General features: G+C 46.3%; 2 protein-coding genes across 2 annotated transcripts in view; one reads left to right on the forward strand and one right to left on the reverse strand.

Annotated features, from left to right (window-relative positions):
- Positions 1-2,654, reverse strand: part of mbc (dedicator of cytokinesis protein myoblast city) — a 105,022-nt gene extending 102,368 nt beyond the window's left edge. Inside the window, exons 1-7 of the mRNA XM_077645997.1 lie at positions 2,425-2,654; positions 1,873-1,956; positions 1,440-1,536; positions 1,275-1,371; positions 925-1,014; positions 271-326; positions 53-179 (exon numbers count right to left, since the gene is read on the reverse strand). Coding sequence (XP_077502123.1) covers positions 53-179; positions 271-326; positions 925-1,014; positions 1,275-1,371; positions 1,440-1,536; positions 1,873-1,956; positions 2,425-2,470 — 597 coding nt within the window. The 5' untranslated portion in view covers positions 2,471-2,654. The remainder of the gene's footprint in view (positions 1-52; positions 180-270; positions 327-924; positions 1,015-1,274; positions 1,372-1,439; positions 1,537-1,872; positions 1,957-2,424) is intronic.
- Positions 2,655-2,862: 208 nt separating this feature from the next.
- The window catches only part of LOC144113084 (kelch-like protein 26), a 28,192-nt gene continuing 6,966 nt past the window's right edge, over positions 2,863-24,088 (forward strand). The window contains exons 1-10 of the mRNA XM_077645998.1: positions 2,863-3,043; positions 3,984-4,142; positions 4,469-4,621; positions 6,171-6,373; positions 9,694-9,894; positions 10,014-10,101; positions 12,875-13,573; positions 16,803-16,980; positions 17,051-17,234; positions 18,079-18,276. Of these exons, the coding sequence (XP_077502124.1) occupies positions 3,996-4,142; positions 4,469-4,621; positions 6,171-6,373; positions 9,694-9,894; positions 10,014-10,101; positions 12,875-13,573; positions 16,803-16,980; positions 17,051-17,234; positions 18,079-18,276 (2,051 nt within the window). The 5' untranslated portion in view covers positions 2,863-3,043; positions 3,984-3,995. The remainder of the gene's footprint in view (positions 3,044-3,983; positions 4,143-4,468; positions 4,622-6,170; positions 6,374-9,693; positions 9,895-10,013; positions 10,102-12,874; positions 13,574-16,802; positions 16,981-17,050; positions 17,235-18,078; positions 18,277-24,088) is intronic.

Raw genomic sequence — 24,088 nt, forward strand, 5'->3', positions numbered from 1 at the left:
GCACTCCTCCGTAATCCCACCAAAATGAAAGCCACCAGCATTCTTCCCTTACCGAAGACATCTGTTTTATCCTTTTTGTGGCATCCACGTGTGCACGGTAAAGGTCAATGGTACTAGTCACATCTGGGTTTAAGATATTGCCGCTACTGTGCCGGACAACCAAATCCAGGTCAAGGATCCTGCAAACAGTCAAGGTAAGCATTGGTACAAGAAAAAGCAGCCAAGAGAAAAAGCCCTGCAAAATCTTGTAAGGCGCCTTTCTGAACTTACGCATTTCCCATTTCAATCTTTGCAGTCACTTTCTGCTTGAGTTCTCTCAGTTCATCCTGATGGTAAACAAAACAACAACAACAATCAACACTTCTCAGGTCATTTTTGTTATTCTCATGGTCCCAGTGCCTAGCGTATCAGTCCCACCATTAAGTGATGCTATAAAAACTAAGATCCACCACACTGCCTCATAACGATCTGACATTTTGTGCGATATGTGTGTTACCAAGGGTGTTCAACACTTCAAATAACAAATGGCAACTATTTTTAAATTATAAATTATGGTGTTTAACGTCTTGAATAACACATGAAGTATGAGGGGTGCCACAGTGAAGAGCTCTGCATTAATTTTGACCACCTGGGGTTCTATAGCATGCGCAGACATCGCATGGCAAAGAATTATTTACATTTTGCCTCTATCGTAACACGGCCACCGTGGCCGGAATCGAACCTGCAACCTTGGGATCAGCAGCTGAACGTCAAAGCCACTGCGGCGGGTAGCAACTAATTCACTGTGAATTGTTTCATTCATTATGAATGTTTATACAAGCGGAGGACCCAGAAATAAGCAAAATATATTTTAGTAGGAAGTCAACGCCATCAAATAATGTAAGGCAATAACTGCGAGAAAGGCAAAAACAAGAAAACACATACCACAGGTAAAGTCCCAGACATGATCTTCCTTCTTGAGTCCATTAGCTCATACATCATGTTCCGAACAGAATCAAACTCTGCCCTGCTGGTCTGAAAAAACATGACATGTTAGCAAGGTTCATGTGTTTTAATAATAAAGCTTGCCACACCAAAAATGAATGCATCATCCAACTAATAGCAATGAAGCTAATACAACCCACACAGATTCATCAGGCCATGCAGCAAACTATAAATAAACACAACATTCCAACATAATTTGCAGGAAAAGATACAACCATTAAATATAATGCTTAATAAATGTAAGCTGTTCAATGACAGTTAATTTCGTTTTAAAAAGAAAAAATACATACAAGGTACAACTGTTTCCAAATGGGGCCCCATTCCCGAAGAACAGCTGTGATCTCCTTGATGATGGATGGCTCCTTAGGAATAACCACTTCATGGGGGCTGGCAAAAAACACGCGTGTTAGGCGAAGCGAAAAGTAGGCCCTGAATGAGTGAGGCTAAGAAAGTACCCTGTCTTGTCAATGATGGAGTCCTTGACAGCAATGTAGGCTTTTGGAAATATTCCCTTTTTTGTTTTGCTATTGCTGCAGCAGCCATAGTACCAGTCTAAAAGGGAAGGAAGGAAAGACGTAGGGAATTGAGCACCTTGACTGGCAAATCTGACATGAAATGCCAATTCTCGAGATTGAATAGATTAAAGCTGAGGCCTTCAACAAGGGTACAGTCATGTGGAAGACCGTCTACAGAAGTATGGTCAACAATTACTGAATACCCACAAACATGCAGAAGTACTCGATTAAACTTTTACTGAAACTCCTTTTTTTTTTACGAGCACCTAGGTATTAAGCGTGCAGATTAAAGAGAACAAGCTACACACCAGGGATTAAGAAACTTAAGAAGGATACTAGCAAAAGGTAAGAAACACTCCCATCTCATCTATACCTTCGAGTTCCTCGTAGATGTACACAGAATCGCCGACATTCAGCCGAAGTCTATGGACACCTTCCTCTGTGAAGTTGGCAATTGCTGCGCGAAAAAGGCGAGAAAATGAAAGCACGAATTTGTGAATATGACATCCCGTAATTACTCACCCTTGAATTAAGAGGACACAGCAAAGCCTGCATCACACTTAAGACATCGTATAACGTACCACCTGAGCCACCTAACCTCTGGGTAATCGAATAAAGTTGTGTTACGAATCAAGAGCAGAATCTTGTTTAATGAAATAGAAGAAGTGCCCACTTGATAAGAGATACTGAGCAAGAGACCAAACTACCTGTTGCCGCGCGCAAATTAAAGTACAGCTTCGATCTCGATGACTCATTTGAGACAAGATTAACTTCCATACACGACCAGACGACATGCCAAACATGTAGGACGTATCAATATACACGTTCACGCGTGTCAAATATCTCGCAGGCGCCGTCGACACTACCGAGGCTAGCTCACTGGGCGGTTTAGGCGAAAGAGGATGTTTCAGTACAGCAGCCTTACCCACTCCATATTTTGCTTTATCCGACACGGGTGTCCACTTGGTCATAGTGGCGAAGCACTTAACAAAAGTCACATAACATGAATACTTCAGCAGTACAGAAAACAGAGAGCGTCATTTCCATACCGCGACGATTCATTCGTCACCCATAGCAGCATCCGCTGCTGTGCCGCTGAGTTTTCGTGCGGCGGCTTACCGCACCGAGAGGGCGCGTGAATGTTTCCTTTCCGCCAGGAAACTATTTCCGGTTGCTGCCACTTACAAAACAACAAAATACAAATCGAGCAATACAAATTGTGTTATTTTGATTTGTTATTTTTTCCTCAGAAAACGGCTCAAAGTGCAAACCACATATTAGTGCTTTTCTATTTATATTCAGCTTTGCATCTTAGGTTTTTGTCTTGCAAACAAATGAAAGCAAAATCAGGCAAGAAATTCGTAGGCGCTCAGCGTGGTGGCTTGATGGCCGCTACAAGCTCTTGTTGTCTAGGCGCGCTGCTTGAATTTAGCACAGCTAGCTTCTTCTTCGGCTGTTCGGTCTCGTGGCTTCCATGAGGCGCGCGAGCGCGCTGTGCGCGGAAGCAGTGCGCCTATATCTTAAGAACGCTCCAGACGCGTGAGGTAAGGCCAACTTTCGTGCTGTCACAATCTAAATTTCTGTTAGGAATAGCTGAGCTATCGCTAACATCTTACTGGACAAGCAGGCGTTTACACCTCCAGCGCAGCTTCAGTTTGAATTGTGATGGCGTAAAGGGCGCAGAACGCTTGCCAACCGAACCTAGAGCAAGTGGGTGTCAGTATGCTGGTTCACGTTTCGCAACTGCAACACAGCGGTCGTCGGAAGTCGCAAAACGGTTTCATTGCAAGGGACTCATGTTCGCGTTCCTTGTGTGGCGTGCACTTGTTTTCACTTGACCGCTACGTTAGCACTAGCTGCGCATCGTCAGTAAAACGCTAAGCACATCGACAGCCTCAAAACAGCCTTTCCCTTGCTTGCACTTATCACATGCTTGCAGCTGTTTTATATACCAAAGCTTCCCTGCTTAGTATACCACGCTCTATCTCGCGCCTTATATTTTTAAAAAGGAAGTGTCAAGAGGTATGCCTGTTGTTTATGCTACTGAACGCTTTGGGCATGAGCGTCGTTGTTTGCTCTGTGAAAATGTGCTTGTGAAAAATTTTAGAAGGCTACACTTTGCGCATTGCTAAAAACTTCAATCTGCAGACTGTGATTTTTCTCCATGCCTGTAAGTGGGGTGGCACGCACGGGGTACTGAGGCATACATATGCGAGAGCTTTGAATTAAAACTTTAATTAAACCTGAGGCTATGATCATAAAATTTACCCCCACTTTCCTTATGGAGACACTTGTGTTTGCCTATATGCTTTTGCTGTGTATAAATCTATAGAACCAGCTATAGCTGGCTCAGGTATTGCTTGATTGTATGATTGGGAACGTTTACTTACCGTATTCAAAGTGTTTCAGGGCTTCTTTAAGACACTTTACATGTGCAACTGTCTTTAACAGTTTTTTCTGTTTTGTCTGGTGCACATTTTACAGACTACGTCAACAATGGCCACAAGCTCACCTCCAGCAGATGGGGACCTGATTGAAATGATAGTTGATGATGAAGTACTTTCATTCAGCAAGGCTCTCTTAATGCAGTCCAGCCCCTTCTTTCAACACACGTTTACAGATGGACAACCGAAAAAGAAACGGGTGCGTTTTTTGTGTGTACATTTTATTGAATTTATTTGCTTCAAACCTTATCTGTCTTGCTGCAAAAAGCTTAGCATTTAGACAAGGGTAGATTTATGGGCCCCTCTTGTACAGGCAGGTTTGGTGTGGGGGTGCAGTCTTTCTTTGCCAAGTACTTTTTTGGAAATTTTTTCATAGAAGAAATGGGGTCCAATGCGGTTTTCCTCATGAAAAATATCGTTCTCAGTGGGCGGGGTGACCCCCACCTCCCTAAAGCAGCTAAACCAAATGTGACTGCAATAATTTTTGCTAGTTACTGAACGTGTACAGGGACTTTTTATGTGCAGGTAGTCATCTCTGGAGTGAGCGGCCAGACGTTTAAACATCTTCTGGGGTATATGAAGTCTGGAAAGCTGGAATTATCTTGCAACAATATAGCAGATATATTCCATGCTGCCTGTAAGCTTCAAATGCCAGATATCATTCGTCAGTGTATTGAGGTGAGTGTGTTATATAGGTATGTGCCAGTCCTTACATGCTTCTAGTTGACAAATTTGGGTTAAGGTTATGCAGAACTTGGAATGTCCATGTTTCTGAAGCGGATCAGGACCCACCTCTATAATGGCCCAACCAGAGGGTCTGATAATATATTTCATTTGAGCAAGGAAAACTCAAGGGAGTAAGGGTGCATGTCTATAGGTGGCGCTCTGATATATCTCTTGACCATTTATTGTATATGGCTCTCAAGCAGTTTGTCTTTCTGCCGTAGGTGTGCACAGAGAAGAGGCAAGGTGGGCAGTGGCCCCCCTTTAATAGACATGGGGAAGGGGGGCGCACATTCTGTACCATATTGTTCCCTACGACCCAGCAAGCATGAGCGGACTTCACCGTAACTTTGGCCCTCCCTTATGGAGAGCTGCTGCGGTGGCTCAGTGGTTATGGCGCTCGGCTGCTGTCTCGAAAGACTCGGGTTCAATCCCGGCCGCAGCGGTCGAGTTTCGATGGAGGTGAAATTCAAGAGGCCCATGTACTGTGCGATGTCATTGCATGTTAAAGAACCCCAGGTGGTCGAAATTTCCGGAGAGCTTCACTGTGGCATCCCTCATAGCCTTAGTCAGTTTGGGACGTTACACTACCATAAACCAAACCAAACCCTTATGGAGAGACCTATGCACACCTATGCCTTCCACTTCTACTATTGTCACAGCTGAAAGTTTTAGTTGACTCTGAAAAACTTCGTGCAGTTAACAGGGCTAATTGGTGCTTTCCCTTCTTCTGGAAGCTAACTTCTAGGGGCTTTTTCTACCTTACATTTATACCTCCATGCCTCACATAACAGAAGATTTACATAGGAATTTCACTGAAGCTGAAAGGGTTGTAATTACTAATTCTACATGTTTAATGGTTTTTCCTTTTCCTTCTTCTACATATTTCTTCTGTAATCATACTATACTATGCCATTCATTGTTAGCATAATCGGGATGGATCTACAAGATGCATTTTCTTGTTAGAAATGAGTGCAGGCATCACATATACCTTTTTTTGTACTTTACTTGCTATAGGTAGGCTGTAAGGTGGTACAGTGCAGGCTTGCTTCTAAAAAAGGCAATAATGCCAGGCTTATTTTTCAAAAGAGCAGCTGTTGTTGGCTACTTTAGTTAGTGCATGCTAATTAAGCTGTTCCCAAATATTTCTTTTAAACAGCAGATGAGAGTTACTTCCAGAAATGTCAGGCACAAAGGAGCAATATATTCATCTAAACGTTCCAATAAAAAAGAAAACGCTACACCTGTGCATGGGTTTGTGAGGTGCACACAAGTAGGTGACATTAATGGAGACAGCATTGTCAGCTAATTATGTGCTTTGTAACTGCCATTCTCAATTTTCCTGGCTATAATGATGCTCTCAGCTCATTTAAATAGTTAAAGCCTTTTTACCACTTGTATGCACCTTTTTTGTTGTCACAGGAAGTTTCTTTGCCTATTTAATGCCTGTACTCTCCCAAAACATGGTGCATTGTATAACTTTTGCTGTCATCGCTGTTCACAGATGGAAGCACGCTCAAGTGCAGTTGGAAGACAAATTATTTTGTACAAAGCAGCAAAGCGCGTGAATAATGTGGAGGAAATGAATGCTGCATTGTACCGCATGGTTTCAAATTTCACGCTAGTCACACAATCAGACGAGTTTCTGGAGCTTGACGCTAAAGATGTGTGCGAACTGCTATCATGTGATGTCTTAAGTTGTGAAAGGTAAGTGTTCAATTGTCTGTATAATTGTATTTTACTTCGCAACTAAAAGAGATTTACCTGTCCACTTTCAGGTTCTTTTATGTATTTCTGAGTGCAAACCTGATTACTTTAACATTCAGGGGCTAGCAAGGTTTGTTATGAAACTGCTCATCAAGGCACAATATTTTGGTACCAACTGCGCATGTTCCAGCTGGAGAGGCGGTGCACAAGGAGTACAAATCTGCACAATCCATTTCGTGTTGTTGATGCAAGTTTTGTATGGCTTTTAGGCAAATAGCTATCTGCTGAGGCCAAGTGTCTGGTATTGTTCTTGATCTTGCATGCCTTTCAGGCCAGGTTATGTGACAAATTTTTGTCTAGTTTTTGTGAGTTAATTCGCACTTCAGCGGAAAATGTGTTTTGACATTGCAGGGAAAAATATAAAGTTACACATTGTGTAAGCAAGCGAGGAGGAGGAGAGTAGAACATATAGTTGCTGGAGGTGACAGCAGTGGAGAAGGCAGTGGTAGGTGTTGCATGAAAGGAGGCAGGTAGCATAGAAGAGGAAATGGGACCATATATGGCTGCCTGCTATTAGAGTATATGTGAGGAGGCAAGCAGCAGGGGAATGGAAGCGAGTGGGAACATACCTAGCTGCCATCAGAGCAAAATGATGGCATGTTGATTGATTGGTCAGGCTACATCTAACGCTTTGATCCTTCTTGGGGCTGAATGTGGCAGCTGTCTCAGCCTGTATATGAAGTTGGATGTACCCGTACATCTGGGTGGGGCTAGTTCACCCTGCTCAGTTTTGCTTGTTTAGCTCAGGTTTTCTTGGCTGCTCTTAAAAATGACAGCAGGATATTTGTATTCGGGTAATATTGAAGGGGAAATGGGGAAAGAGAGTCGAATTTTGGATAGAAATGATGTCTTCGTGGGATTGCCTCTCATAATGACGAAATAAAAAAATCAAAATGGGTTGACAACAGCTTCACATATTCACTCAACAGCCATAGTTGAATGCATGAACTTTTTAAGTACTTGTTAACGAAAAAGGTCAGCTCGTCACAGACAAAAAGAAGCACCCAGAAAATCTTCGCAATGGCTCCTGCCACGCCTTGCCTCCCCTTAGTGCCATCACTGGTTGTATTTAGAGGATTACTATTCCCAAGCTTACCATCTGTTGGCAAAGCAAGCTCACAGCTGAGGATACTCTACCTTTCTCAGCACCTGCCAGGGAACTTGACACACACAGTGCATGTCTGCTGTTACCTGTTCATCTTTTAAGAGATATTACAATTGAGTTTCTGAATTTGTTTTCTCTCATTTCTACGTGCTATAAAAAGTATACTGCATTATGATCTCTAACATAAAAACAAGGCCATGCAGCATACTATGAATTTAAGTTTGGCAGGTGTGACCAGACCCGCCGCGATGGCTCAGTGGTTAGGGCGCTCGGCTACTGATCCGGAGTTCCCGGGTTCGAATCCGACTGTGGCGGCTGCGTTTTTATGGAGGCAAAATGCTAAGGCGCCCGTGTGCTGTGCGATGTCAGTGCACGTTAAAGATCCCCAGGTGGTCGAAATTATTCCGGAGCCCTCCACTACGGCACCTCTTTCTTCCTTTGTTCTTTCACTCCCTCCTTTATCCCTTTCCTTACGGCGCGGTTCAGGTGTCTGCCGATACTGCGCCATTGCCTTTCCTCAACAACCAATTTACAATTTATAGATGTGAACAGCACTCAAGTGGGCGGGTATGTCAGGTGTCTGGTAGTCTTGCTAAATTGCACTTGATGTGACTCGTTGCACACCTTGACAAAACTACTAGAATTGCATGTACCTGGCGTTTTAACAAGACACAGCAAAAAGGCCTGCAAGAATCTTTTGAGGGAGTGTGATTGTAATGTTGGTTAGCATTGTCTTTTCCTGTCCCCGCCCTTCTAAATCAAAGTACGAATCTCTATGAACTGGCCTAGTTGTCTTTACTTGTGCAGTACATGTTTGGTAGGCTATCTTGTGCTGCCTGCATTAAGAGATATGAACCCTGTATTGTAAATTATTAATTGTGGGGTTTAACGCCCCAAAGCGACACATGGGCTATGAGGAATGCTGTAGTGAAGGGCTCCTGATTAATTTAGACCACTTGGGGTTCTGCAACATGTGCTGACATTGCAAATCACATGGACACCTTTTGCGTTTCACCTCCATTGAAATGCGGCCGCCACGGGCAGGATTGAACCTAGGTCATCCAGCTCTGAAGCCAGGCGCCCTAGCCGCTAAGTCACTGTGGTGGGGTAAAGAGCCCTGTATCAAAAGCGATTTCAATATCTGAGTATTAGTCTTTGTTCTTGCATTCTTAGCTGATTCAGAGATTCATTGCCTATAATCCACAGAAGTACCTTTCGACATGCTTAGAATGCATGTCGATCTTAGTCGTTATCATTTAAAATATTGTCATTGATGCATTTTAAAAAAAATGTGGTTAAACATATTATCCGGAAAAACATATGATCCAAACCGCTTAATTCTGAAAAGTGTAGCTTTTGAATGAGGAACAAAGGCATTTATTGACATTTTCACTGCATAATATTCTCGATTGGTGTTCCTAGGTACAAGGTGTGAACAGCTTCTTTTCTACTGCTTGAAGAATTCAGTTAGCATTCGAGTTCTCCTTGGCCGGGAAGAAATTCACAACGCATCCGGTCCGTTTACGGCAATGGCAAAATTAGCGGTTTCGTTTATAAATGCTTCGCCCCCTTCACTGCGGGGAAGCCGCCGCAGCGGCTGGCTATCGAGTCGTTTTTATTCTATGTTCCCCAGAACCAGCCCGTTGATACGTAAGTGCATCGTTTTAGTTCTCGGATTCTTTGCCTCCTTGCCGTAAGGCTCTCCGAAGAAGCTGCCGCGTTTCTCCTCTCCATGCCGATCGCGTCCTCGCGGTATGGTCCGCTCGTATGTCAACGCACTTTTTTTTATATGCTTCTCCCCTTTGCACCCAGGCACTGCAGAGAAAATACCATGGTGGGTGACTGCCGCTGCATTTCAGCTCGTTTAGTTGCGTGCCCCCAAGTTCGGCCCACTAGTATGTTTGCACATGTACATTTTGTCGCTAAAGTTATTCTACGACCAGGATTTATCAAATTTTTGAACGTAGTCACCGGGAAAGCATGTTATCTGGGTAGACATATACTGTATAACTAGGGTCCAGTTGTATTGTCCTCGGTTTAGAGCACATGAATTGGCGGCGTATCAACGAGATATACCACTACATAGGTGTGCCATGTCGGGCAATGTGCTGTACAAGCTTAAGGTGCGATTTCATGGCATGCTACTACTCCACAGAGAACTGGACGTGTTCAATGCGGCCCGTCGCTGGCTAAACCACAAGGTAGACACAAGACTGGCCCTAACTTCAAGGCTGATGTACTGCGTACGATTCCCTCTGATGAGTTTGATGGATCTCAGCCACTGTGTTGAAGCAGATACTCCACCTGGCCTTCAAGATGACCACAACGTTCGTGTCATGATTCTTAGCGCAGTGTGGTAAGATTGTGATATATATATGTTATGCTGAATAAGATACAGTCTGTGCTTGTGAATTTATTCGAACTTAATTGCAGTTTTACTTTCCTTGAACTAATGTTCTTCTTTTTTTTGCTCAGCTTCTGGGTCGCCAAGGCAGCTGGCAAAGAAGCGGAGGTTGGGCACCTATCTTGCATGCCACGCCATTACATCAAAAAGGATGCTGAAGTGCGTACCTTTACTGCTTGCTTTACTCTGTTCTTTCATTGACTGAACTGTGAACACATTCTCATTTCAAAGCATGAAAATAGGTGGCAAGAGAAGGCTAATTGAACTAGCCAACATGTCTCAGATTAGCTGTAGTTAACCTGTATTATCTAACAAGGGACTGCAGTGCTGATGTGATGTCCTTAAGGCCCTTATGTGCTATAGGCATTGGACCTAAAAGCCACTAAGGCCTTTGCTCAGAAGGCATTTACCACGAAGGCCTTCATCCTAAAGGCTGTTGACCAAAAGGCCTTTACCCTCAAGGAATTTACCTTGAAGGCCTTTACCAAGGTGAAGGCCTGCCAGGTGTACACATCTGGCAGGTTGCCCACGACCCGGTAGGCAGGTGAGTTGCCTGCCACAAAGCAGGCTTCAGAGACATGTGTACATACGTATGTATGTATGCGTAAAATTGAAAATGCGCCTAGTAGTGCTATTGCACTAAAAAATAAAATAAATGCAGCAAATAATCACATAGCAATAAAATAATTCTCTCATTTATACAAGGTTAGCTAATCTATTATGAAAATGTGAGTTATCATTGAGGAAGCAATAGTTGCGGGAAGTTCGTTCCACTCAGTGGGCGTTCAGGGCAACAAAGACTGCAAGAAAACGTATGATTAGACCTATCGAGGCCAACTTTATGATGATGATCGATGTGGTGTGAAACAAAGTGGTCGAAGAACGAATTTGTTGCACAGGATAGAGTGGTGATAGAGCTTGTGGAACAAGACAAAGTGAAATATTTTGAGTTGCGATGCTAAGTATGGAGGTTGGTCAGGTTTTATGGCTGTAATGTTTTCAGTTCGGCTATAATTCGAATAAATGAATTGAGAAGAGTTGTTCTGAACAAGTTCTGCGGCAATTTCTTTTTCGTAGCCTGGATCCCATAGAGAAGATGCATGATGATGTTTTGAACATAACGGAGTCTTATACAGCAATAATTTTAACGAGGATGAGGCGTTGGAAATGTTTCAGCGTAACTAACCAAGCTTGCATCTAGTGTTGTTAATTACATATAGATGTAGGTTGTCCATATGAGGCTAGATGAAATAAATATGCCCACATACTTCTATGAATTTATTGAGTCTAAGGCAACGCAATGGGTAAACCCCAAGGAAGATCTTGATATGTATATGGATTTGCTTGCAATGTTTGTAGGTTTGTGCCATGTGAAATAAATAAATAAAAAGAAATCAAATAAATAACAATGACTGGAATTCGGGTCTGCGGCGGTGCTAACAGTTCATCTTCGCTGGCTGTAGCGTGAGAGCACTAGGCTATCGCCGCAGCTGATCACACCTCATGTTAAACTGCAATACACTCTTGTGCTGTGGATTGCACATTGTCTTTTTCGTCAACTAATCCTGCTCTCAAGCTAATATTCACACTTTGAGATATGTGGCGGTGGTGACTGAAAGGTGTGCTCTGCATTCGTTAGTGTGAACAATGTTGTGGTGGAAACACGGCACTAGAGCAATGTGCGTTGGCGTTGACAACATTGCTGCAGAAATGCGGCACTGGAGCATAGGCCACCGGCATACAGTGGGTAAATTGGCATTGACGATGTAAAAGTTGAAGACACGCATAACTGGCTCCCTGGGTCAGTGGACACCTCACTCGCACTTTCAAGTATGTGGCAGTGGTGTCCACCAGCAAAAAACTGTGCTTTCAAACCATATTTCAGTGGTAAACTGCCAGCCATTTTGTTCAATTAGTATACATGCGGTGTGTTAGTAATCCTGGTTGCACACATTAATTTACACTTACTAATATTAAGTTCCATCAGCCATAGTTCACACCAGTTAAAGGCGCACTAGAGAACATTCTGGAAAACTTTGTTTTTGCTTTTATTTAGTTTTTGGGGTTTCCATGAATAAATAGTTTCAGTCACAGACAACTTAGCCGCAAATTAAGCCCACGGAAATAAATATACCTGAGGACTCTTTTGCAATAATTAAATACTTGAGATGTCGGGTATTTTTATTTCTGTGGGCTTAATTTTCAACTATGTTGTCCACGACTGAAACTAGTATTCATTCACAGAAACCCAAAATAAAATGAAAGTGAAGTTCCAGAACATTCTTGAGTGCACCATTAACAATTGCAGTCAGATTCACCTGAAGATATTTAATATTGTCAGAATTTTTACTTCTGCAGAAAATAGCATAATCATATTCAAAGGGGTGTATGTTAAAAGATATCTGAGAGGGAAGTCGTTAATGTCAATTAAAATGACTTGAGGCCCTCATACAGATCCCTGAGAACAGTGTTATGACTGTTAACTGAGTGAATTGTCAACAAAAGCATTCAGTTCATTTTAATAGTTAGGGTCAATGGTAAGACGAATAAGCTTATAAAGTAGTAATTGATGAAAAACCTTGTCGAAAGGTTTGGAAAATCTTGAAGTATGCAATCAGCGAATGGCAGTTGGTCCAGAATGAGGTGTAGTTTATGGGCGAGAATACAAGCTGTGTTTTACATGAGCATAACTTACCGCAGCCTTACTGTGTCAGTTAAAGAACAAGTTAGATTCAAGAAATTTTGTCAATGCTTTAAAGATTTTATGTTCTAGTAACTTTAAACATGTACTTGTTACAGAACTGATAAAGTTAAATATTGTTTTATCTGGGGTAAAAGACGTTGCTGTTGTTACTTGGAACGCTTCACACTGGTGAGCAAGGTTTACAGCTTGCTACCACTGCACGTTTTCCTGATTTTTTTTTTGCAACAGGTGTCGACAGATGGAATGGAAACAGCAATGACTTGTGGGAGATCTGAGCAGCCAACACTTCTTTCAGTGACCCTTGGAGCAGCAAAGACCAGGCTACTGCCAGCAGCATCTTCAAAAATTGAAGAAGGCACTCAAGAGCTTCATATTGCAAGTGTGCTGGAGTCTGGGCATCTGAATGTGCCTGAACACAGTATCGAGCAAGAAGCAAGCCTATCATTGCTCTCTTCCACTGCAGAGTGCGACTGTTCCATGGACAGTGTTGCACCAACTGTGTGCGAGTCCAGCGTCAGCAACATATTCTCATCTGAAGTTCAGGCCACATGCCCATCCACACAAGAAAGTGATGGAGCAAGTGTAACACAAGACACACAGTGCACTTATTCTCCAAGTGACTTTTGCTCTCGAAGTGATGATGACAAAGATCAGCTATCAAGTCAGTCTGTTGACTCTGTCATCTTGCATGGGTTCAGTGGTGGTGACATAGTTCACCGAGATTATGTTTCTAATTTGAAGACTAAGTTACTGCTCAGCAGCCAAAGAGGCGTTGAGCATGAAGTTTTGTTCGCAAGGTCACCACTGCTCTCTGAGCAGCCAAAGGCTGACTTTTTGGTGGTTAGTGACAATCCAGAGAACTCAGCCATACCGTCAGCCTCTGTATCTGCGGGAGTGGAACACAACTTCAGTGATACCCCGTGCAAGGTATGTCAGCATGAGGTGCTGTCTCTAGTTTAGTTCACCTGAATTTGATACATTCTGCTTTCTTCTGAATGCTCGCAGAAATAGACAGGCAGTAGGAGCCTATCACTGTACAAACTCAGTCATACATTGTGATAGTTGGCCATAGTCATTGAAGTACCTTAACGTAAGTTTTCATCCACAAAATTCTCATGTGCTGAATGTTATATCAAAAGCAGCTGTTACAGCTATGTGTTTTATCGTAGTGTATACATAGTTCATGTGAGCAGTTATAAGCGTGGGAGCTTGTTAAAACACTAATCTCCAATGCAGATTATAGTAACTAAATAATGCTGCCGGGGTATATTCTTTTACACTGCAAAAATATTTTGCAGATAGTAATGCTAGCTACAGTGGAACCTCATTTCAACCAGGTAGCATCTAAAGCAAGGATGTGATTGTTATATATAATATTCCTTAAAGCAGAAGCAGGGATTGTGCAAACTAATCAGCAAGCAGGCCAATGCAAATGAGAAGATGAGGACAGTGCTATGGGCTTTGAACTTCCTAATGTGAAACAATGCTCCAGTATAAGCATTTATGTCCTTTTTGCATACTTTGAAGTCAGCATAATGAAGGTTAGTAGGAATTTTATTTTTATAACGCAGCTTTTGGCCTGTTCCTGGGTAGAACAGTGTTGTTGGTGCAACCGACAGAGCGAACGAAAAGCACGCGGAGGGTGGCTATAGCAACAAGAATGTGAGGAGGAAAGCGAAGGAGGAGGGTACAGGGGGAACATGAGGAGGAAAACAAGATGAGGATGTGGTGAGAGAAGGCAAGAGCGATGCTGCAGAGGATGAGGGTATTGCAAAAGCAGTGTTCAGTCTGTATCAGTGGCTGCTGTGAAATGCACCGCCCAAGGTGAGGCTTAGCAGTGGCAGGTCGCTGTGCGCACTGCCGAAGTCAAAACCCAGAGTCGCCTCTATTCGGCACTGCGTGTTCCATATGCAGTCTCCTATGGCTCAAATACCACAGCAGCTGCGCCATTACCAAGAAGCATAATTGTCTGCCGATTTTTTTACAAGACAAACCTTCTGGTGAGTTTTTTCAGGGTTTGGATTTAATCTAGAGAAAATAATTAATCAAGGCATCTCTCATAGCCCCCAAGTACACCTTCAGGATGTTAAAACCCGCATACTGTACCATACCATACCATACTGCACCGCACCACACGACACCACACCACATTTTACAACTCAATTTACAACTGCTTTTTCAAACCCTATGCTGTTGCCAGAGTAGCTGCAGAAGCAGTGGCATCTTATCATAAATTAAAACAATGGTTGCTAATTGCCTATGGCTATGCATGCGATAAAGCTAATTGATTTTATGGTTCACTCATTGGCAATGAATATCCTGTAATTTTTTTCAGTACGATAGATTGAGCTGCCTTACTTCTCACTCAATGACAAATGTGGGAAAATTAGTCTGCAAATTCTTTTCCATGCTAATAAAGAAGTTATTGAATTAAGATCTGAATTATTACGTTAGGAATTCTTGTATTCATGGGGGTGAGGGAATAGTAGTTTTTCGAAATGAACGTGAATAGTGCACCTTTGCTACAGAATTGAATATGAATGATGCAGCTAACAACGAAATTGAATATGAGTGGAATACTTATACGCATACTAAATTCAATCTGTGGCGAAGACCGAAAAGAGCAGTGGCGCCATAATTCATTCAGTTATAGCTGCAAGTGCCAGAATGCACAACTCTGGTCTCCACTAAGGTGATGGGACGCGACGGGGCACCATTGCGTTTTGTTACAACTGTTGTACGGTTCATGGAAGTGGAGGCTTGGTGGCAATGCGTGGGAGCTTTTGCAGCTCTTGATTGTATCGCGCGCATTTAACTGTTGCCTCTTAGTGATGCTGCGGACACAGGAGATGGCACCGTGTTCACGCAAAGATTTCATTTTCATGTGGGCCAAACTCCCCTTTCTGCCCCTCATTGATTTGCACAAACACAGCATTTTCACAAAACTTCGATGAAAATGAAACTATGATAATACAAAATGTGGTAACTGAATATAGATTATTATTGTATAATGGGATGATTAGAGCGGGGTGAAAGGTATTTCTTAGTGTTTGTTTTCTAAGCCAATGCTACGTGTTTATTAAAGCCGAATTACTAGACAGCGTGGTGCTCAGAGGTGTGCCATCACCAGCAACTGGTATGATAAAGACGCTGATGTGGTGAAGATTCTTATGATCCTAGCAAGTTTACTGTAGAGGGGTTCTACTGCATGTGTCATTGCCTCAGAGGTCGGGCATTGTGAGCAGCGTTAGCTAACCTGGCTGAACACGCTGTGGCACCCAATCTTAGAGGCCATCTGTGAGCAGTATGAACGCTGCATCACAAACGCAATGGGCTACGATGCTGAACTTTCCTGCCTTTGTAGACCAGTTGCGATAGCATGCAATTATAGCATCGGAGTGGGCCGTTTTTCAAAACAGCAATAAAAAAAAAACGATGGGTTTATTTTGTTCCTGTTATTTGAAAGCTATATAAATACTTCACACATAGTCAGTTGGTTGCAAATAATTTAGAATGTGTACTGTTTGATTCATTCAGCAAATTGAGTTAGAGGATATTCATTTGTTATTTGAAAATTTTGAATATTCACACATCCCTAAATATTCAATTGAATTCAAAGCTATTTGTTGCTTCCATGTACACGGCCACCCCCGTGTGTGCTGAAGGGTACCAACACTTAAAACTGTCTTTAGTTAATCTCAGAAATGCTATGCATAGTATGAAGCAGCTGTTCATAAAGGGGTGCAAGCACATAGAGTGAGTTCTTCTCATATCAGATAATTAAAATTAATGCTCACAAGATTGCACTTATAACTTTTGAAGATGTGTACAAATAATAACTGCTTCATTGTTGCCAATACTGCATCTGCTTTTTCATACTTGATTTCACTGTGCTAGTATGACTGCCCAACCTATGCATCTAAGTTGCTGTTTTTTTTTCATAGTTTGCTATATAAGTGCTTTTGGTAATGTGGTTTAACTGCGGTAAGCCAGTAGTAGTATACCTTTTGCTTTAATGCAACAAAAGCTTTTGACATGCTTCAATTGAGGCCCTGTTGTTGTTGAATAAAGCATAGGGAAGCTTGTCACAAAGCTTTCTACAAGTTCTAGAAGTGCATGTGTCAGGTCCATTGCCTGAACTTGGCATTTCTTTCAGGATGGTGAACAAGGCACATTGTTCTTGATTGGTGGAATTGAGGCTGATGAAAGCCCATCGATGTGTCCTATTCTAAGCTATAGCATTAAAGGAAATTCTTGGAGCCCAAGAAAAACACTTCCAGTTCACCGCTATGGACACAAAGCCGTCTTTTTAGATGGCTGCATATACATTATAGGTAAGTTCTGTTACAGCCGCATCATTTCTGTGTTAAATTTTCTTGAGTAAGAGAAAACCTGCCTTCTCAGGTGGTTTCGAGAACTTCAGCCCTGTAAACTTGGAAAAAGCATCTAGCCGCTGCTGCTTTTGGTTTGAGGTGAGCTCAGGCAAGTGGGGAATCATGGCCCCCCTCAACAAAACCAGAGCACACCATGGTCTTGCTGTCTTGGACAACACCATCTATGCCATTGGTGGAGTGGACAGCAACAACAAGTAAGCAGCATCATATAATGAGAGGATATTTTTGGTCTAGTCCTTTGCTTTGAACTTGCAGTGTGCCTTGGTTTGCACTGGTATTATGGTCTCAGATGATGAGGCATGAACAAGCTATTGCAAGCCACTATGAAACAGTCTTGACGGCATTGGCTGAGTGTCTTGGTCTTGTCTATGGGAGAGGCAGTAATTTTGGTGAGCTTTGCGATATTCGGTCAACTTCATTTTCCTGCACCTGCAAAATATTCTCCAAGCAGTGCAGTCGACACTTTTTTTTGGTCAAAGGTGCGGCACTTGTGCAGACATCATTCAAGTATTGCTCATATTACTTTCTCAGAAGTGCTGCTAATGTGTTTGTTTCTCATGCAACAGTTGTCATTCTTCATTGCTCCTGTCTTTGTTGTGACTTTGCTAATGCAGTCAGTTGCAAGTTATGCATTTCAGTTCAATTTTAATTACTTCAAATGCAGAGCAAATGCACTTAAATCTTAAACTGCTGGAGAATTATTGGCTGTGGGCAGCCGTTTGTGTATTGCTATTACACGTTCAAAGTGGTAACTGCTAGGTCAATGTAATCTATTTCATTTACTGCCCTGTGTGCACTGGCCAGCAAGCTATGGATGGCGAGGTAACATGAATTCGTGATTGGTTTCATCTGGCAAGGGGAATTTCTTAGGTGTAATTCACGATGTAGCTGTTTGCTGTCTCAGGTTTGACATATGGGCTGGATGATCTTGAATATAGTTGCAAATCATATTTCTAGGCTTTGTTACCATTGGCCAACTCAGTGATACACTTGTATTGCATTGTGTGGAAAGCATGCATACTGAATTGCACTTTTCAGGCTTTTGGGTTGTCTTGAACGCTATGACAAAGAAAAGGACGAATGGACAAAGCTGAGTGCTGAGCTCTATTCCCCAAGAATGGCCATGGGTTTCTGTAGCCACAAGCGACAGCTCTGGGTTGCTGGTGGAATTGTTCAGATTGGTCGGAGAACGTGCTCCACCGCCTACGTGGAAGTCTACAACCCTGAAACAGAAAGGTAAAGGCTTTTGTTGGTGGCCTGAAAGTGGAAAACTAGCCTTTTTGTTTTTAAGTTGTTGCATTTCCAAGGAGGGCAAAAGTGTGCCTGCCATAATATGCTCAATGGTTAAGGAAGTAGTAGTGTCGTAAGCTGCAGTGCGTGAGCGTGTCTCCGTCGCTCTAATGGTGGTTTGCAGATCCTCGTGCATCGCTCTTAGGCTCTCTTACTTTTTGCACTTTTTATTGCAGGAATGCTACATTTTCGCCGCTCTTTGTTCACAAATTTTGTCAGTTGGGCTTCTGTTCGTCCACAGCCGCACTTCTAGGGACCTGCAAAAGTTAAGAACGTGCGGCTTAAACGAGGTTCAAAATTCTCGTTTCCTGTTTTTTTGTAAGTGTTTAGTTCTATATATCATCGATTTCAGCTCGGCCAACTACGCAGGATTTTAAATTATCAGCTACAATAAAAACATCGCGAAGGCAGACACTCACGGCATCCCAAAGGAATTTAAGAGTGCACCTTATTGGGCGAGTAAGTAGGTCGTGCATAAACACTTAAGCAAGGGAAATGTAAAAGAAGACATGGACAAGAATGCGCCCGTCCCTGTGCTCTACTCGTCCGTGCCCTTTTTTGTGCATTTCCCTTGCCTAAGTATCCTAAAGGAAATTGTTGAAGCACCAGGCAGTGGTAGGCCGGAGGAGCAAGCTTCCAGCGCATGCGCACATCAGCGTGCGGTACGCGGATCTCTACAGAAGAAACGCTGTGAGGGCGCCGGATGCCTTGCCCTCACATATTTTATGGCACCAATCCTTCGTCACCCTTACCTCACCGAGTGAGCGCAGTGGTGCAGCGATTCACCACTGCTGTACCGGCTTGTGGCTGTTTCAAACACAGCCATTGGTAAGACTTTCAGACCGAGGGTGCTCTTCGCGAGTAATGCGGAGAAGTAATAGCTCCCGCAAGCCTTATTGTTGCACAAATAGTTTGTCCCGAGACTGTCTGTTTTGCACGTAGGCCAGCTGTTGTCCAAGTCGTTTTATTCTTATTCATTTTAGTTTTTACTGAGTCCATTTTAGTCCGGCCTCTCTCCCCTCTTCCCTACAAGTAGAGGCGGACTTCCCTGTCTTCCCATGTCAACCGTCGCAACCTCCCTCAGGTTGCGTAATTCTCAGCTCGCGTCAGGACTTCCTCCGTCCTCGCTAGCCAACCCCATGGGTTCTTCCCGCGGCAGCCACTTTCCGGCCTCTCACTCTTCTCCCCTACTAGTGGAAAGAGGATTTTTTTAGTGCTCGCGCACTAAGGCTTGCAATCTGGAAAAAAACCTGTTGTCTGTCTGAAACCAGCTTGACCTGTAGAAATAATTTTAAACAATGGCTGTGGTTTAGCTCTGGTTAACCCTAGTTGAATTGCGAAAGCTTCGTTTCCTCGGCACGTCGTCTATGCAGCGTCTCATTCCGACGCTCTCGAGAACTCAAACCGGTCTCTTCCGCAGTTGGAAGAGTCATTCCGGGACGTAGCACGACTTCTAGCCGCAGCTTCGTTACGACGCTCCTCGAGTAGTGCGGCGCGTTCTTCTGGCGTCTCTTGAGCGCGTTCTCTCTTCCTCGCTTCGTTCTGTCGTTGTTGCGTCTTTTTCGCGCTCTCCATAGCTAGCCCGCCTCCATGATAGTCCTTGCGGGTACAAAGGCAGGGCACCCACATAGGAGATGCTGGGCTGTCTCCTTTGGGTAATTGTAGAGGGTGCACCCAGGGGAGGCGGAGAGGCCAATGCGGAAGAGGCGGGAGCCTGTGTTGGCGCAGCCTACCTGAACCTCAGGAGGAGGCTGCGCTCTTTGCAGTCCAGTCCAACAGATGGGAGAGGGTGTGGAGGATGGCCGTTAGCCACCCTGGGATCTGGGTGATCGAGGAGGAGGTGGCGATCCACTATGCTCCTTGCTAGGTCCAGGGGGCAGAAGTTCCTAGAGAGAGGAGTGCCAGGGGAGTGTGCCGCTTTGGCCAGGGAGTCTGCATCCTCGTTGCCCAGGACTCCGACATGGGCCGGGACCCAGGTCAGGCGGATGCGGGTTCCCCTGGTGCAAAATGCGTCAAGCCGCCAAGACAGCCTGCGGGCGATGGGTGGGCCCTTGAAGGGCCTCTGGATTAGCTGGAGGGCTGCCCTGGAGTCAGTATAGATGGCTGCCTCCTTGATCCCAGGGCTTTCGCTCAAGATGTCAGCAGCCAAGTGAATGGCGGCCAGTTCGGCGGTTGTGGACGAGGCTACAAATGGGAGTCTGGCCTGTCTGCTCACGAGGAGCGATGGGGTAGTGCAGGCTGCAGCCGCAGATGGGCAGGGTCCTGGGAGGACGGAGCCATCCGTGAAAGTGGGACAGTGCCAGGGGGTTCGGCCTGGGGAACCGCAGCGGCCTCCTGCCGTAGGCCCACAGCAGCAGTGTTCCGCCTCGTCTGGGAACCAGGAAGGGAGAGGTGGACCTCGTAGAGGTGTCCAAGGTCCGGGCGAGGAGGGAGGGGGAAGGTCGCGGGCTGTCCCCCAACAAGGTCTTCGAAGTACTGGGCCACCTGACCCATTTTGGAGTTGGGCCTCGTGAGAAGGCGGTCCAAGAGGGGGCGCCCATCGGGCGCGTTGTGAAGGCGCTCTATGTGGCAGAGGGAGGTGCGCCTGTAGAGGAGCTCCAAGGGCCATGAACGTGCTTCTGCCAGGGTGGCAGCCACAGGAGAGGAGCGAGGGAGCCCCAGGCATAGTCGTATGGCCGCCCGCAGTTTGCGCTCGATGGCCAAGTGTTGGGCCACAGTGAGCCGGACGAGAGGTAGAGCGTAGGTGAACTGCGGGACGTCCATGCCTTGGTAAAGCTGGAGTCCCAGCCTGGGGGTGATGCCGTTGCCCTTGGCTAACAGGGACCGTATGGCCCCCTGGATCCTGGAGGACTGGGCCAGGAAGTGACGCACTGCCGGGCTCCATGTGAGTCGGACGTCGATGAGCAGACCAAAGTATTTCACTTGGCGGCTCCAGGTGAGGTCACGGCCACGAACGTGGAGGAAGGTGCGGCCAGGGCGGGCACCAACCCTGGTGCGGCCAGGGCGGGCACCATCGCCTGGGTTTTGGCGGGAGAGATGCTAAGTCCTGCGCGCTCCAGGAAAGCGTCGACAGCATCGATGGTCCGCTGCACGTTCTTGATGGTGTGGACCCTGCTTCTGCGGGGCCCACGGCACCAGATGGCAATGTCATCCGCGTAGATTGCCACGTGCATGGGTAGCCGGAGGTCCTTAGGCAGGAAGTCGGGCAGGAGGGCCAAGACGGCGTTGAAGAGTAGGGGGCTAAGGATGCTCCCCTGAGGTACGCCACGCCAGATGTGCCGCAGAGAGCTGGTGACATTGCCCAGGCGGACACATCCCCGGTGGTCAGCGAGGAACCCCCGGACATACTGGAGGAGGTTGTTGGAGATGCCCATGATGTTGAGAGCCTCAAGTATGGCCTCGTGCCGGATGTTATCGAAGGCGCCTCGTATGTCGAGGAGAGCCAGGCACACTATATGGCGGTTGAGCTTCGCATCTTCCAGGGTCGACACCAGATCTGCAATGGAGTCAGCGGTGCAGCGATGGTGACGAAAGCCTGATTGCTGTTCCGGGAAGTGGGCGGTGACGTTGCCCACCCATGACAGGAGTTCCAGGGCCATGGCCTCCATGATTTTTCCAGGAACGGAAGTGAGGAAGACAGGCCGGTAGGAGCTGATGGCCGATGGCGGCTTGCCTGTTTTCAAGACGGGAACGACCAGGGCTGTTCTCCACGCATCGGGGAGGATCCCTGTCCGCCACACCTCGTTGAAGGAGGACAGCAGGCTAGCCAGGTGGTCCTCGCCGAGGTTGCGCAGCATCTGGTATGTGATGCCATCTATGCCCGGGGCTGTGCGTCGCCTGGAGCGGCTGAGCACTGCAGAAAGCTCCCGGTGGGAGAAGGGCGCAGTACAGGTAGAGGTTATGTCTGCCTCCCGAGGTGATAGTCCTTGGAGTAGGCCAGGTAGAGCATGAGCCTGGGTTGGTGGCCGGAAGTCCCCGCAGGGGAAAAAGGCATCAGCCAGCCGATCCGCCAGTTCCTGGCAAGAGATACCCAGGGAGACAGCAATGGCCAGGTGCGGCTTGAGTTGGGTCCGAGGAGCAAGGAGAGAGCGGAAGAGCTGCCAAGCCCTGGCGGGGCTGCGGGCAGTCACGAGGGAGGCACAGATGCCGTTCCAAGATTCGTTGCGACGCCTGTTGTGTTGGCGTCGGCAGGCGGCATCTAGACGGTTGTATGCCGTCCAGTCCGTCTCTGTCAGTGTGGAGGGCCCTTCTCTCTGTCTGCCGTTGTTGGGCTTTAGGTGGAGCAACTTGAGGTCAGGAACGGGCTGTACAGGGGGGACCTTGCAGGTGATGGCGGCTGCTGCCGCGCACCTTGCCACATGGGCCAAGACATCGCCCTGGAGTGGGAGGCTGCCGAGGAGGTCCCGGAAGCGGTCCCAGTGGACCACTTTGTAGATGCGCCCATCCACCCTCCTACCAGGCTTGGGGCTGAGAGCGATGGGGTAGTGGTCCGAACCCCTTTGTATCAGGGAAGGGGCACCAGTCGTATACGCACCGTTGAGACACGATGCTCAGGTTTATGCACGTGCGGACTCATCCCCTCCGGACAAACGTGGGAACACCAGTGTTGAGGACGTGGGGAGACGTACCACGCAGGGCGGCGGTGAGGTCACGGCCGCGGCGATCCGCTCTGCGGGAGCCCAACCTAGGATGAGCAGAGTTGAAGTCGCCGCAGAGCAGGCAGTCGCCACCTATAAGGCTGACCAGATGTGGCAAGGAGTAGGCATCCCATGGGGTTACATGGCGCACATAAACACTTGCAACAGCAGTGTCAACCCCCCTGAGGCTGACTCTGACGCAGACACACTCCACTGCAGCTTCGTCAACATTAATTTCTGCCTGGGGGAGGGCGAAGCTGACGAAGAGTACTGCTCTGGATCTGCCAGGTAGGTGTTGATGGTCCAGGCAGGGGTCAGCCGAGCGGGTGGTTAGGAGGCAGGAGGACCTGCTGTAGCATCCCACGTAGCCAGGAATGCGAATTTCCTCCGGGCGGAGGTAGGCCTCTTGAAGTGCCAGGACATCCGGGGGTGAGGGGTCAGCCTCAAGCCGGCTGATGAGTTCCGCTCTGCGTGGTCGCAGGGCACGGCAATTGCACTGGAGAACCCGTGGTCGGGGGGTCACCAATGGAGATCTAGCCATGGTGGACTGGCTGTAGATGCTGTCCCTGCGCCACATTCATTAGCGGCTGGGACGCCGCGGGGAGGAGCAGCGTAATGGCTTGGAGAGTAGCGGCCAAGGTCCGCGTCAGATGCTCGAGTTGCCTTCCTAGCTGGGCGGGGGGCATGTTGCCCTGAGGATGGGCAGGTCCAGGGCAGCTTTGGGGAGCTGCGGGCTGTTCTGCCGGTGGGGTGGCCGGGGGGGGGGGGGCAGCAGGTGTTGGCCGGGTTTTGAGAGCCTGGGCATAGGACCTCTCCCCTGTACGGAGGTTGGCTCTGATGGCTCTCCGGGAGACAGGTTCTGATGCTGCGTTGATGGCTGCTGCCACCCGTCGCTCTTCCTGCCAGCGGGGGCATGCTGGATAGTCTGCGGGATGGGCCCCTCTGCAGTTAATGCAGCGGGGTGCATTGTCGTCACAGGGAGTAGAACCATCTTGAGAAACAAGCCACAAAATGTTTACAGTCACTCCAAGAATGGTCTCAAAATATTTATTAAACATAAACACTGCAAAAACGAAGGCCGTGCTTTTCCGGCCTCGTAACAAGTTGACAAATATGCCACC

Source organism: Amblyomma americanum, chromosome 1 (assembly GCF_052857255.1).
Source record: "Amblyomma americanum isolate KBUSLIRL-KWMA chromosome 1, ASM5285725v1, whole genome shotgun sequence".
Lineage (NCBI taxonomy): Eukaryota > Metazoa > Arthropoda > Arachnida > Ixodida > Ixodidae > Amblyomma > Amblyomma americanum.